Here is a 14,767-nt window from a genome sequence, read left to right as displayed (position 1 = left end):
CTCTAGTGGGTACCAATTTATTATCGGCATTCATAACTACTGTAACTCCTGACTTTTTGGGGACAACTTGTACAGGACTGACCCATGAACTATCAGAAATTGGGTAAATGATACCTGCATCTAATAGCTTAAGGACTTCTGTTCTAACAACTTCTTTCATATTAGGATTTAACCGACGTTGCATTTCCCTAGTAGATTTAGCATTTTCATCAAGGTGAATGTAATGCATGCAGTCTACTGGGTTTATACCTTTTATGTCTGCTATGGTCCATCCTAATGCTCCTTTGTGCTCTTTTAAAACATTCAACAACTTACCTTTTTGTTTGTCATTGAGGGATGATGAGATGATTACCGGCAGAGTACTTTCTTCTCCCAAAAATGTATATTCCAGAGTGTTGGGTAATGGTTTGAGCTCGAGTTTCGGTGGTGATTCTGATGATGGGATGAGTTTCTTCTCTGATGGTGCTAGTTGTTCAACTCTTAACTTCCATTTATTAGTGTCCATGGATGGTGCTGAGTCAAGCAGGGCGTTGACCTCATCGACTGATCTGTCAATATCAAAATCCAAACCAAAGTGAGTTAAACATGTTTGTAAAGGATCATCACTAAGGTTTGAAACAAAAGTATCATCAACTAATGCTTCAATTAAATCCACATCAACAATTCCATCATCTGCACTGTGAGGTTGTTTGGCAATGTTGAAGATGTTCAGCTCCATAGTCATGTTGCCGAAGGACAACTGCATATTTCCGGTCCTGCATTGAATGTGAGCATCCGCAGTTGCCAAGAAAGGTCGGCCTAGAATAATGGGGATGTGCTTCCTTGAATCCTGTATTGGTTGAGTGTCAATTACAATGAAATCAACAGGAAAATAAAATTTGTCTACCTGGATAAGCACGTCCTCCACAATACCACGAGGTATTTTCGTGGACCGATCTGCAAGCTGTAACACCACTGGAGTTGGGTGTAATTCTCCCAGTCCAAGTTTCACGAATACAGAGTAAGGCAAAAGATTTACACTAGCTCCTAAATCCAACAAAGCATTCTCAATTGTGTGGTTCCCTATACTACATGAGATAGTGGGGGAGCCTGGGTCTTTGTATTTTAAAGGAATTTTATGTTGGAGTATAGAACTAACGTTTTCTGTTAAAAATGCCTTCTTTTGAACATGCATATTTCTCTTTTTAGTACAAAGGTCTTTAAGAAACTTGGCATAAGATGGAACTTGTTTTATAACATCAAGCAAAGGGATGTTAACACTTACCTGTTTGAAGATTTCAAGAATCTCACTTGTGGATTTTCCCTTTTTTTCTTTCGCTAACCTCTGAGGAAATGGAGCTTCCGGAACGTATTCTCGTGGGTTGGTTTCTTCTTTCTCCTCCAGTGATGATTCCTCAACATTCACAGGTACAATTTGATTTCTTTTGTCACCGGCATCTCCACTTTGTTGTCGACTTCTTTTCCTTTTCGCAAGGTCATGACGGCTTTGACCTCTCCATGCTGCTGTGGTGAACTGGTACTTGTTTCATGCACTCCTTTAGGGTTAGGCACTGGTTGACTTGGAAATTTACCTTTCTCAACGGTCATTGCCAAGGTCTGAACTGAAGAAGCAAGTTGTCCCACAATCTTCTCAAGGCTTGAAACTGATTGGGCTTGTGAATTGAAGCCTGTTCTCAACTCATTTCGTAGTCCATCAATGGTGCGGTTCTGTTGCTCAATCGTGGAGTGAGTAACATTCTTGAAATTCTGGAATGCATCCTCCCATGGTCTGGGCTGAGTGTAGTTCTGGTTCTGATTGTTTGGTCTAAATGGTGGCTGAGAGGCTTGAGGATTTTGAGAAATTGGTGGAGCTGGAGCTGGAGCTACTGGTCCATTCTGTTGGAATCCTTGAGACCATGAAAAATTGGGGTGGTCTCTCCATCCAGGGTTATATGTGCTGCAGTATGGGTTGTAATTTGATGGCTTTCTCATTACACCTATGGTATTAGCTTGATCTGAGTATGAGTCATGGTCATGTCACTCTGTTGATTTAGCAGTCGATAACGATGCTATTTGTCGAGAGAGACCTTCAATTATTGCTTTGACTTCTTTAATTTTTGAACTGGATTCGCCAATTTGAACCTCATTTACTCCTTTAATTCTTCTAGTAGTCCTGAGTGATCGACTCCATTGTTGGGAATTATCTGCTTATCGCTGGAAGAATTCCCAAATTTCTGATGCACTTTTTGACATTAGCTCTCCTCCACTTGTTGCCATTAGCCATTCTTGCACATTCGGTAGTAATCCCTCCAAAACGTATTGACATTGGTGCCATTTCTCATACCCATGATGTGGACACTTCAAGAGTAGCCCATTGAATCGCTCCCATGTTTCAAAAAATTGCTCGTCCTTTCTCTGGGTAAACTCCGAGATTTCTCTGCAAATAGCATTGGTTTTATGCACTGGGAAATATTTATTCAAAAATTTCGTTACCATTTGTTCCCATGATGTGATGCTATTAGCAGGCAAAATATTTAACCATAAACGAGCTCTATCCTTTAAAGAAAATAGGAATAATCTGAGTTTAACATCATCGTCTGAAAAATTTTCATATTTAAAAGTTTGACAAATGGCATGAAAATCATTCAGATGATTATATGAATCCTCATTTTCTAGGCCATAAAATGTGGGGAGACGATTTAGCACACTAGGTTTTAGTTCAAAGCTCCTAGCAGCTACATTAGGGTATCTTATGCATGATGTGCTCAAATTAGCTAAAGGACTGAAGTAGTCCTTAAATGGCCTCTCCTGTGGTTGCAAATCCATTTTATTTTTAATTTGTTTGTGTGTGCGAAGTGTTTTTTCTAGTTCAAAGTCTATAGGTTCAAGATTAGGTAATAATGACCTATGCCCATGCATGCAAAACAAATAAAATGAAAATAAAGATGGGAACAAAACAAATAAAAATAAATAAGAGGGAGAAATTATGATACTAACCTTATTGTGCTATTAAAACCTTTCTATAAAAATACACAAAAACAAATACGTGAAATAAATTAACTAAAAATTAAATTAATAAAATAAAAAAAAATTACAAAGAAAAATAAATTGAAAATTAAATCACAGAATTTTAAAGAAGAAGAAAAGAAATACTAACCTTTAAATGTAGATTCACTTTTTTTTTCTTTTTTTTTAATTAAAAAAATAGAAGAAAACAAATAAAAGAAATTATTAAAAAAAATTTAATTCTATGAATTAAAATTACTTACCTCCCCGGCAACGGCGCCAAAAACTTGTTGCGCAAATTTTAATGTACTCGCAAGCGCACGAATCTATTGTAGTATAGACTAATGGTGACGAGTGTCGATCCCATGAGGAGGTGGATTTTAATTATATATAGAATTAATTTTGTAAATGGGTGGTTGGATTTGTGGTGGAAATGATTTGGAATATGCTAAAACTTAAATTAAAATGGCGAGAATAAATTCTAAAATTGGTATTGAAATGGCGAGAATAAATTGAAGAGAATTATATTGAAATGACGTACTTGGGTATCTGGATCCGTATCAACATGCATCATGGGCTAAATAATCCGTATTAATGCCAATTAAATCATAAGGGGGGAATCCACACCTCATGAACCACGCTCTAATCAATATGGTGCTAAGGGCTTATCGTGCCAAATAATAATAACCTTATACTAGAGAGCCGGTGTAACCAAGGCGGTATCTAGACAAGACTATTATTATTTGTCGACGAGAAGTCAAAACATCCACAAAAATTAGAGGGGAAGAGAAAATAAATTTACCAAATTAAGCCCATGACACATGTTGAGACTTCACCTTCAACCCAAGCTTGAAAGAAAATTAGCCACTCATAATTGAACTAGGGGCAAAATGGGAATTTATTAAAATACGAAGAAAATACAAGATGGAGAAGGAATTACAGAAAATGGATCCCAAAAATGGATTCAGAGATATCAAATTAGGGGGGAGAGGCTCCCTTTTTATAGATACGTGGAGTAAATCATGACCATCGGATTAAAAACAGTTTGGACGCTCAGGATTGCGCCACGTCATCAGTCAACAGTCCACGGTTTGACCACGCGGATGAACAGTAACACGGTTTGACCCGGATTAACAGTAACGCGGTTTGGTTGAAAATAATCCTGTGTGATGCATGCACCGTATGCGAGATTTTTCGTCCACTGATATGCTGCCACGTCACCATTAACAGTATATAAGAATTTTAGTCCAACAGGATCGTGACACCTCATCAGTCAATGCCACGTCATCGGTCCGTCTATGTGAACAGTGTCGTGAACAGTAATGTATACAGTACCGTACACGTGAATAGTACCGTACATGTGAACAGTGCCATTTTTCCTTTTATGCTCCTTCTAAAGTTTTCGACCGTCCTGAGTTCAAAAGTGATGTCCGTTTTGCCATCTGATTTCTCGTTTATTGTGAAATGACTATGATGCCCCTAAAATGCATAAAATACTTAATTAAAATAAAACACATGTAATTAAATCACAAGAAGGTTAAATACATAAAAGTAAGGGTTGTTAGTAAGACTTGAAATGTAAAATGACGATTTTCTCCTTTATAAATATGCATTTTCTAACACTCAACACCCAACATATCTAATCCAAAAAATTAGACAAAAAGCAGTAAAAATAGTTTTAGACAAACAAATATAGATTATAAAATTTTTAAATAATATAGCTATATCAGAATTAAATACTAATGGTTTACATATTATATGGGATACTGAATATAAAACTGAGAATGTAAATTGCCCAAGAGAAGATCCATTATTAAATCATTCCCCTTAGAAAGATTCGCTTATAGATGACACCTTGTTTATAGCATACCATCAGCCTATATAGATCTATCAAGATATGAACTTGTTGAAGTAGATTGCAAACAAGAAAAAAAATACTTTTAACACCAACCTTACTTTTAGATTATGGCCTATCAAGTCAAGTAGTATTTTCAGGCCGTGATCGATCAAATCCATTTGGAAGAAAAATAGCCATAATAATCCTAAACACTTTTGCCACAACAAATAATTCATTTGTGGAATTATTCCTAGACAACAAACCACCAAAATGGGATGAGTCTAGGGTCATACCAGTCCAATATAAAATAGTAGTCAAAGTTCATAAATTTAGACCTTCACTTTTTGAAACATAATTTCTTTAGCCTTGTAAACAGTTTAGTATAGAAGAGTAGCTTAAACATTGGACTAGTAAAGTGATAGGCAGACAGTTCTATTAGGTGCATTAAGAGTTTGAAGATTATATCTTAATCACTGAAGATGTAGTTCAAAAAATTTACTCTAAACATCCCCTTCTAGAAGTACCCTCCTTCACCAAAACCAAATACACAAGATTGGTAGAGCACTATGCCAAAGAATTCAAAGTAGAAATGAGAGCTCAAAATGAACAATAGGAATTGGCTCTACATGAAGCTGAATGGTGGGATGATTTGGAAAGTAAAGAAGCAGACAACGTGGAAAACGACATGGATGATTAGCCAGCATTAGCCAACTAGCAGTAGTCAAAACGTTAAAGTAGTTTGCCTTTATCAAATTCATGTTTTACATATGTCATTCATTTACTCACTACTTGATAAGGAAAAACTATGCAATCATCTTTTTCATTTTTTCATTTTATTATCTACAACGAGTTAGCCTAGAAAACAATAGCCAATCACTATTTATCGACAATGAGTCATCACAAAATAATAGTAGCCAAGTCAATCTTTTTACTAGTTACTTTTAGTTAGTCCTTTAGCAAATTGTGTAAATTCAAAATCTTATCTCTTGTACATTGAGTCATTAATTGTAACAATTATTGTATCGAGTCCTTAAGTGTATATATAGACCTCTCAAGCGACTAAGAATAGATAAAGAGAGATAGAAAGAATAGACACACTAGAAAAACAAGCAATCATTATATACACAATATTCAAGCAATAAAATTCTCTTATTCATACTTAGAAAGTTTAAACATCATTTGGATAGCGGTTAGCAAGTAAGTTATCTAATTTGTTTTTAGTTTTATTTATTTATCTTTTGGGTTTAGAAGTCTCACCTGGTTAACGGAAATATAAATTATATTTAAAACATAAACAAAAGGCGGTCCTTGTTATTATTCAAGAGAAAAGAGTTTGGAGGAAAAGTTATTGAAAAATAAGCTTTTTTTTTTGACAAAAATAATAAAAACTTAGTAGAGATTTCTACTGATTTTCTGAAAGTTTCTTTTTAAACACGGTCTCCGTTAACCCATTTAGCCGTTAATGTGTTGAGAAGAAATTTTTAGGCATGAGTCAAGAGTTTGAAAGTGTTTTTAACTAGCATCTTTTCATAATCGATTTAATAAACTCTAAAAAGCCAATTTTTGCCAATGCAGCTTCTGCAGTTTTCACAAAATTTTTTGGAAATGCACTATATGTAAGCAGGAAACCAACAACATCTATTCTGATAATTAACCCAAATGGGAACTATATCAATCTGATGGGAGCTATATCAATCTGAACTACTGGTATAACAAGCCACGTACATACTATGGCGAGATGAAACCATTCTAAGGTAGAAGTCACTCGGCATTTGGTGCTCTCCTATAAGTTGATGATACAACATTTACCAGTTGGAACTAAGTGGCCCGTCTACTGGGGTCCTGTAGAACGCGTAGTTAAAAAATTCCCAACCCCAACTCCGGTCCAGTCCTAGCACAGCCCAACCAAAAATGTACAAAGCTGCTTCTGGGGCCTCAAGTAAAGTGGACGTTATGAGTTTTGCCCAAGAAAATATCTTAGGACTCTACTTTTGGAATATCTGAAAAATAATTCTCTTTAGTAGCTCGTATGAATTGGTTTTTTACGAATGAAATTAGAACCCAATGTCATGAAAATAATTCACTTTCGAGGCCCACAACTGCATGACGCCACCAACTGGAGCCCGCAGGTTCCTTATGGGTCTCCTCGCAGGAAATGAGACCATAGCCTAGTTAATTACTTCAATTAAATAACAAATGATTGCATAATCAAGTGAAAAAAAAATCCATTTTTTTCCTCTAAATTCAACAATGTAACACCACAGTCTAAAAACAATCATAAGTTACAAACATTCACTATGTGCAACTCTAAATCTGCTGTATAACTAACACAAACAGGAAAGTTTCTAGCGCTGGTAACGACTGAGTTCTATAAGTTATCATGATTACGCCTTAAGTTACCCGGAAAAACCTTCGACTAAGGCAGGCCTGATGAGAATCCTATTGCCGAGAAATTGGCGGTGCAACAGGCATTGAGGATGGCTGACTATAGAAATTACCATCAGAACCCTGAAAGCTCTGGTAAGGATTTGTTGGGGGTGTCCCAAAGGGAGACATGCCTGTCACCGGGGCCCCAACAGGTGGATAACCAGGCACAGTAGGGGGTTGTTGGGTCAGGTTGTAGCTAAATTGTGAGCTAGTCATTGGTCCAGCATTTTGGATATATGGGGGCATCTGATATGGTGGCATAGGTGGAAGTGGTGGCATTGGTGGCATTGGTGGAGGGGATGATGGTGGTGGAGGTGGTGGGTCGTTTGGAGCTAATTGTGAAGTTGTAGTTGTTATATTTTGCTGAAGAGAGTCAGGATGCGGGAAAGGAGGAGCTGGTGATTTTTCGGTACACGGAGGAGGTGCATAAGAATGGTCATTCTCAAGCTTAGGCCTCTTTTCCAGAGGGAAATCATTGGTGGCTTCTTTACTTGAATTACCAATGACACCCTCAGATGCCAAAGAGGAGAGGACGTAAGAGAGCATCTGGGCTGATGACGTTGAAGCAGTCAGCTTTGCTGCCACTGCAGCAGCTGCAGATTTCCTGGGGTCTTCTTCATTGTGGCCAGACTTCTCTGGAAAAGACGCCTGTCGAGCATACATCACAGGAGCTGACTGCTCCCTATCCCCTGGTATAAATCCTGGAGGTGCCATTGAGGTATGAACTTCTTTTGAGTTCTGCTCGGCTAGCAACTGTGCATGGTTACCATTTACTAACTGCCGGCAAATGTTATCAGCCTGCTCTGACTGGGACTGTGCCACCTGGTAAGCAAAAAACAGTGATGATGATTTCCACGTGCTTAATATGGCACAATGAACAAATCCATACTCAGTCTAAAAACTTCTGCGCACTCATAAAGGACTTTAAAGCCAGGAAAGACTTTAAGTGTGTTGAAAATGCAATGTTCAAACAGTCAGCATTCAAGGCAAGACACAAATCTTCTCACTCTCCCACCAGACCATAAATCTCAACCTTACACTGTAAAACTTCAAAACACTATAAAACTTCAAAAACTCATTACTCGCACATGCTAATAACCAAAATGAGGTGATATAAAAAATTAAGGGAAAAAAAAAAGTGGGGCACAAATGCAGAAGATGCCATGAAACTAATCAAAGTTAGCCATACGACTCTTTCTTGGGCTATATGTTTCAAGCAAGCACCCAGTTTAAAGCTTTTTCTTAGTATATTTAAAAAGGAAACCATTTATGACACATCAATAAATGCATTTACATTTATAGATTTATTTGGAATAAATGCCATATTTCAATTAATTTCTTTACAGTGTAAGAGCATGTCTGCTTGAGCATGTGAATGTAAATATTTCCATGGAATTAGTTAGAATGGGTAACAATGACAAACCTGAAGCTCATTACGAATTTGAGCCAGCTTAGATTCCTGAAAGATAAAAAAATAAATGTCAGTTTTACATTCAATCACAATTGCAAGATTTTTGCAACCACTGAATAGTGTGGCTGACAGACCTGCTCCTGGAGAGCCTCCCTCAAATTAGACACAAGACTTGCTCTCCATGATTCCACAGATGTTAATTGCTCAATGCAGCCCCTTAATGTAGCATGCTGCGCCTGCAGCTCCTCCACAAATGCAGATTCATGCATTTGTCCTGTGCAGAACAATGTTTTGTGAAGGAGAGACATAATCAGATATGATAATATGAACAATTTGAGAAATCAATTAATGAAACTACACTGACACATCCCAATCCTTGACTATCATGTCCAAGCCCAGCGCACCAATACACTAATTAAAAGTTATAATCCTGAGGCTGATCAATGAAATCTTAAACAGTTGAAATCTTAGTTTAAGGAGGTTCACTCAAAATGGAGAGAGGGAAAGGTTTATTAGCTAATCAAATTTGCACTTCCCATCAAATTTATACTAAGGTGAATTCAAGACTATCCTTCCATGGGAAAAGATCAGAAGAAAGTAGTCTGAAGAAACTAACGTGAATTCAAGAAAGTGTAGAGTTACATTAGAAACACTAATTAGGACTATAATGCTAGTTCATGTAACATTATGAAAGCCTAACCTAAACAACAAAATACGTAAATGTGTGCAAGTGAAAGAGCATGCAGATAAATCACAATGTACTATATATTCAAGATTTATTATGAAGTGAAAAACATTTACATATACTGTGGTTGTCCAAAAGAAACCAAATGTAGGTACTACCTGAATGGACGTCACTGCCAATTTCCTTCTCTACCTTCTCCATAGAGCTTATAGCATCCCTACATTTGTGCAAAATAACATCTTCATCCACCTGGCCCCCATAAACAACCTGATAACCTGAAACTATTTTGTCCACGGTATTTCCAATAGGCTGCTTCTGCTTGAAGGAAAGAAGATGAGAGATGGCATTAGTCCTCAAATTTTCAACAAGATTAAACATCATTCAGTCAGAAAAGGGCAAAAATTGAATTACCAATTTCAACCCCAGATGCTTCCCATTTCTACTGTGATTGTCTGGGTGCCTCCCGACAATCTCTTCTTTCAGTATTTGCCCCCGAGAACCAAAAACTTTCCTTTCTTCCCATATACCAATCTACAGGTACACAGCGAAAATGTAACCTTCAGCAATCAGTATTGACTTTATACAAAAGTGAGTATACGAATAAGATGTAACAAGTATGTGGCATCCTGAAAAGGTCAAACATGTAATAGAGGATTGCAATTTGCATAGCAGTTCTTGAAGCAAACTAGATAGAATAAGATTGAATGATAAACAGTTTACTCTTCAATTAATGTCAACTATACCTACCACGGGCCAGTTTAAACATCCTGATTCATTGTGACAACTCAATGAGACATCAGTGATTATATATTTTCACATTCATCAATGATTGATCCTGACACCTCAATGAGGAAGGACGGACTTGAGAAAATACAGCTAACGTTTGGTGTGCAACATTTGGTGTGAAAGGATTGTAAAGTGAGCAATTACCTGGAAATATAATCTGAGGAATTTATTTCATGGAGATGAGGCTAATTTTATGTGCTCCTTATTGGCATTTCCTGTTATTTTGAATTTTATATTTGAGGATCCATTTTCATTCCCCATTTTCTTTATTCCCCTCTCTTGCAACACATTGAGGTACTTGGGAGTCTTATCGACAGGAACATAAAAGCCATCAAAACACGTACAGCGTTCTTCTACGTACTGCATTATATGTTTTTTACTTTATCCGCCCAATGTAAAACATTATTAGAAGCCCCTAAAACATGCCAAATAGTTCTGTCCAATAGAAAATTGAGAACATTCGTAATGATGCAATAACTAACTATCATTCAAGGCATCCACTCTAACAATTGTCTTTTTGGCTCAAGAGTTTCCTTTACACACAAAGAATCCATATTTTAAAGCTTCAAGTTACATAGTTTCGGATATAATGTTAGATGATAACATGTTATAAGATTCATAGTAGAATATACAGTCCAATTTGAAAAATTAAGTAGATATAGAAACAAGTATGCAATGCTAAGGTGAATATACCAGTCTTAGAGCAGCGTTTCTTCCGAACTCATCTCCATTTCGTATTACATCACGAAGAGCATCAGGAAGAACCTTCCAAAATTCACCAACAAACTCTGAACCTTTTCTCCTGCTGTTCTGCAAAATATCATTTGCAAGATATAGAAAAGCCAATCTCTGGTCACGTGGAGAGCAATGAAATTGTCTGTCCCATGTTTCAACAACTTGCTTGGCTTTATTCATATGAAAAATACACCAATGTGACAAAGCTAACTCACATTAAGGATAAAAACTATAGATTGACCGTAAAAAGTGCAAAAGGAATCTCAATTTATGAGGATGAATATTTGTGATGAAAGTAAAAATTAATGACAGTTAAAGCAAAATATTAGCGTTTTCTGCCCGAAGTATGAAAGTGAAAATGGCCCTAAAAGTTTCCTAAACATTAAAGACACTAACACCACCAAGATAAAAAAGAAACTACTTGTAATTGAAATAAAAAGGATACTTTCTATGCTAGCCTGTGAGTTGTTGAGCTTGGCTAGCTTTTCTACTAAAATCTGAGGATTAAATGTACTGCCCATGATTGTTAAGAGGTGACCCAGTTACCAAAGCATAAGGCGGAACTTCAAAAGTGCAGGATCCTGCAAAAGGAAGAAAAAGCAGAGGAAATATAAGTACAATTCCGATAAAAATCAAGTATCCTCAATTAATTCCAATAAAAATCTAGTATCCTCAATTAACGTGCATTTGAAATGCTATAACGCATATTTTAGCACTATTAGCGCTAGGGTTTTTAATGTTCCCGAATTTCAACCATTACCATGCCAACAACATTATGCTTGCTATAGTTGCTTGCATAAATATGGATTTCAGCTGAGAGATTATAAAACGCCATATAAATGTTATAAGCTAGCATAAATTTTCTAGATATAGAAAAGTAACAACGCATTCCATCATCAAACACTAGGGGAAACACCGCACTAAAAACTAAATTATTTGAGACTTCATAACTAAGGCCCACTAATGGGAAGTAAATGGTGAATGAGTGGAATAATTGATGACTATGATTAAAAAGAAGGGTCAGACCACAGTCCTTTACTGGAAAAGGTTTCCTTTGATCAAACGACATGTCAGTAAAATTATTTAATAACAAAACACTATTTAATATAAAGTGCATTCTATAAGCAGTAATTCACAGGATTCTGCGATTGCAACACGCTGCAGATGAGATACACAACATAAAAAGAAGTGTAATAATTAAATGATCAAACAATAATGAAAAGAACAAAAACAGTACATCAATGTTAGGGGACTCAAAGGTCAATCCCAAGACATTAATGCTTGAATTTCCTTTTTTTTCCCCCTGAAATTCCAACTTGATTCCTCTAATTACTCAAAGCTTCTGGAGTACATGTTCCTCTCTCTCTCTCTCAGCACAAGCGCGCGCACACACACACATTCTACCCAGAACTGCCCAATGTTTCTGCACATATTTGATTATATTATAATTTCATATAATTAATTACGACTCTAACTAAACCAAAACATAAACCCTAAAACTAATTTGGTTATAGGCGTCAACAAACACAGCATTCTGAGAGCACAAGCGGTCACAGCAAAAGGCTACTCAAGAAACAGTATTCAACGAAGAAAACAGATAATTACCAATGCAAAACCTTCAAAAAATAAATATATATTTAAGAAAAAATTAACAAGCTTCAGCCAGCAAGTAGACTGAGAGCAATTAAGTTAAAATAAAAAATTGAAATTTGTTATTAAAAAGAAATTCTTGAAATTGAGATTAGTTGGAGAAACAACCTGAGGCGAAAAAATAATGCGGGTGAGGCACGGGGAGAATCAACGGCCGGTGAGAATAGTAGGTAGCTCAGATAGTGTGTCCATGGAGGAGAGGACTTGGAGGGAATTAGGGATTTTCCGGGAGGATTTTTAAGGGGAGAAATAACCTGAGGCGAAAAAATAATGCGGGTGAGGCACGAGGAGAATCAACGGCCGGTGAGAATAGTAGGTAGCTCAAATAGTGTGTCCATGGAGGAGAGGACTTGGAGGGAATTAGGGATTTTCCGGGAGGATTTTTAAGGGGATGGAAGAGTCTTGAGTTTAACTGTACGAACTGTAATTGTAAGAATCGGACTCTGCAACTGAAGTCTTTCTCTGTTTTGTTTCTCTGTGAGATAAGAGAGCGAGAGCGAGAGCGAGAGAGAGGTACAGAGTTGTTTTTAAATGGGCACTTCTTTTTAATTTTTTAATTTTTCCCTGTCCGAGTTTGGGTTGCCCTCCGGTTCGAGTCTTGGAGACTACCGGGTACGGTGTGTCGTGACTTGTGAACGTGGGGAAATTTTTGTCGAGTTACGAAATTGCCCTTCGTGTAACGGATTTCGTCATGAGTGACATGTTCTGCTCAGGGCTCTGGCGCAGACTGACAGAATCTATGTAATGGCGTAAATGAAAATTACGTCTGCAACACTTCTATTTTATCATATTTATATTTAATTACCATAAAATTTTAATATATTTTTTATACTACTTTTATTTTTAAATTTATATTAATTAATTACTTTGATATTAAAAAATAATTATTTTATTTTTTAATGAATTAAAAGACTATTTTATTTTATAAAATTTTTAAAAAATAATTTTTGTAATTTTAAAAAATAAAAATATTATAATTATAAGAATACCGATGAATTTAATCAAACAAATAAATCTCAAAATTCATGATGTTAGTTTTTTATAATTGTAATTTCATTTAGAAATTATCATGTTAATTTTTCGTAAATACAATTTTATGTAATGTTTGCAATAAAATTAAGTATAGGGAAGTTTCTTAATTTTAATTATAGGGAAGTTCACAATAATTATAGGGAGCTTTTCTCTTCATGTTAATTTTTGTAAACTTCCCTATATTTAATTTAATTAAAAAATTAAATATAATTATAATTATAAAAAATATAATTATAAAAGTTAACATCTTGGATTTTTAAATTTATTTGTTTTATTAAATTTAGGAATATTCTTGTAATTGTAATTTTTTATTTTTTAAATTTTGTAGACTCAGTTGTTTCTACCTTGGAAATAATTTTTATTTTTTAATTATTAGGTGTGAATTTATTTATTGGGCTCATTAATTTTAACGCATGACAAAATATTGTTAATATGTGGGCAGCGTGGTCTTAAAAGGAAGGTAAAATTAAATTGAATATCAAGCAAGTGATTAGCTGGATTTGGAGTTGATTTTTATGCCAAATTTATCAGCCTAATTATTGTTACATGATTTTCCCATCATGTCTAATATTAATCAGCCTGTTTTAAATAACTAATAAATTAATTTTAAACAACCAAGAAATGAATTATATAAACGAACACCAATTAATTAGAGCGTCATAATTATGAGAGATGGCCATCTGCATTTTAGAAATGATTGCTTCTTTGTAAACGATTTAATTGCATAAATTTACCTCTTCTAAACTTTCTGTACACATAGAAAATGAATTAATTTTTGGCACTACTCTTTACTCTTATATATATATATATATAGAGGACGAAAATATAGAATTGAAATTGACTTACAATATTTATATGACATGGGTTGGAGCTCTCAACAGTGTTGAGGAGCACCAATTCGAGTAATCTTTCTACGAAAATATAGAATTGAGGCAGATGAAAAAAGAAATGAATATTAACTAATTAGTTGCAATTCATATTAACTAATCATTTTATCCAGAACAATGGATTATTTGGTCTTTTTAAATATTTTGTCAAAGTTTTATTATACTAGTTTTATCAAAGTAGCATTGCTCATTTGCCAATAGCTCATAGCCTACTCGCCAAAAAAAAAAAAAAAAAAGAGTAGATAAAAAAACACTTAATGTTAACTAATCAGTTGCAATTCATGTTAACTAATCATTTTATACAGAACAACGGGCGATTTAATCTTTCTATA

The 14,767-nt window shown here is 35.4% G+C and overlaps 1 protein-coding gene and 1 non-coding gene across 2 annotated transcripts; one reads left to right on the top strand and one right to left on the bottom strand.

The window, feature by feature from the left end:
* The first annotated feature begins 2,320 nt into the window (after positions 1-2,320).
* On the top strand, positions 2,321-2,422 carry LOC112101292. The gene has a single exon (XR_002907419.1). It is a non-coding gene; the product is annotated as a small nucleolar RNA R71 (small nucleolar RNA).
* Positions 2,423-7,035: 4,613 nt separating this feature from the next.
* LOC18052947 (arp2/3 complex-activating protein rickA) lies at positions 7,036-13,082 on the bottom strand. The gene is made up of 8 exons (XM_006446948.2): positions 12,625-13,082; positions 11,312-11,447; positions 10,825-11,072; positions 9,757-9,876; positions 9,504-9,660; positions 8,795-8,934; positions 8,673-8,708; positions 7,036-8,071 (listed from the first exon to the last, which is right to left on the bottom strand). Exons 2-8 carry the CDS (start codon positions 11,385-11,387, stop codon positions 7,262-7,264), a joined length of 1,587 nt encoding a protein of 528 aa, XP_006447011.1. The 5' UTR covers positions 11,388-11,447; positions 12,625-13,082; the 3' UTR covers positions 7,036-7,261.
* Between the last annotated feature and the right edge of the window lie 1,685 nt (positions 13,083-14,767).

Source organism: Citrus clementina, unplaced genomic scaffold (assembly GCF_000493195.1).
Source record: "Citrus clementina cultivar Clemenules unplaced genomic scaffold, Citrus_clementina_v1.0 scaffold_2, whole genome shotgun sequence".
NCBI classification, from domain to species: domain Eukaryota; kingdom Viridiplantae; phylum Streptophyta; class Magnoliopsida; order Sapindales; family Rutaceae; genus Citrus; species Citrus x clementina.
Note: the sequence above shows the minus strand (reverse complement) of the source record. Positions and strands in the feature narration are given on the sequence as shown.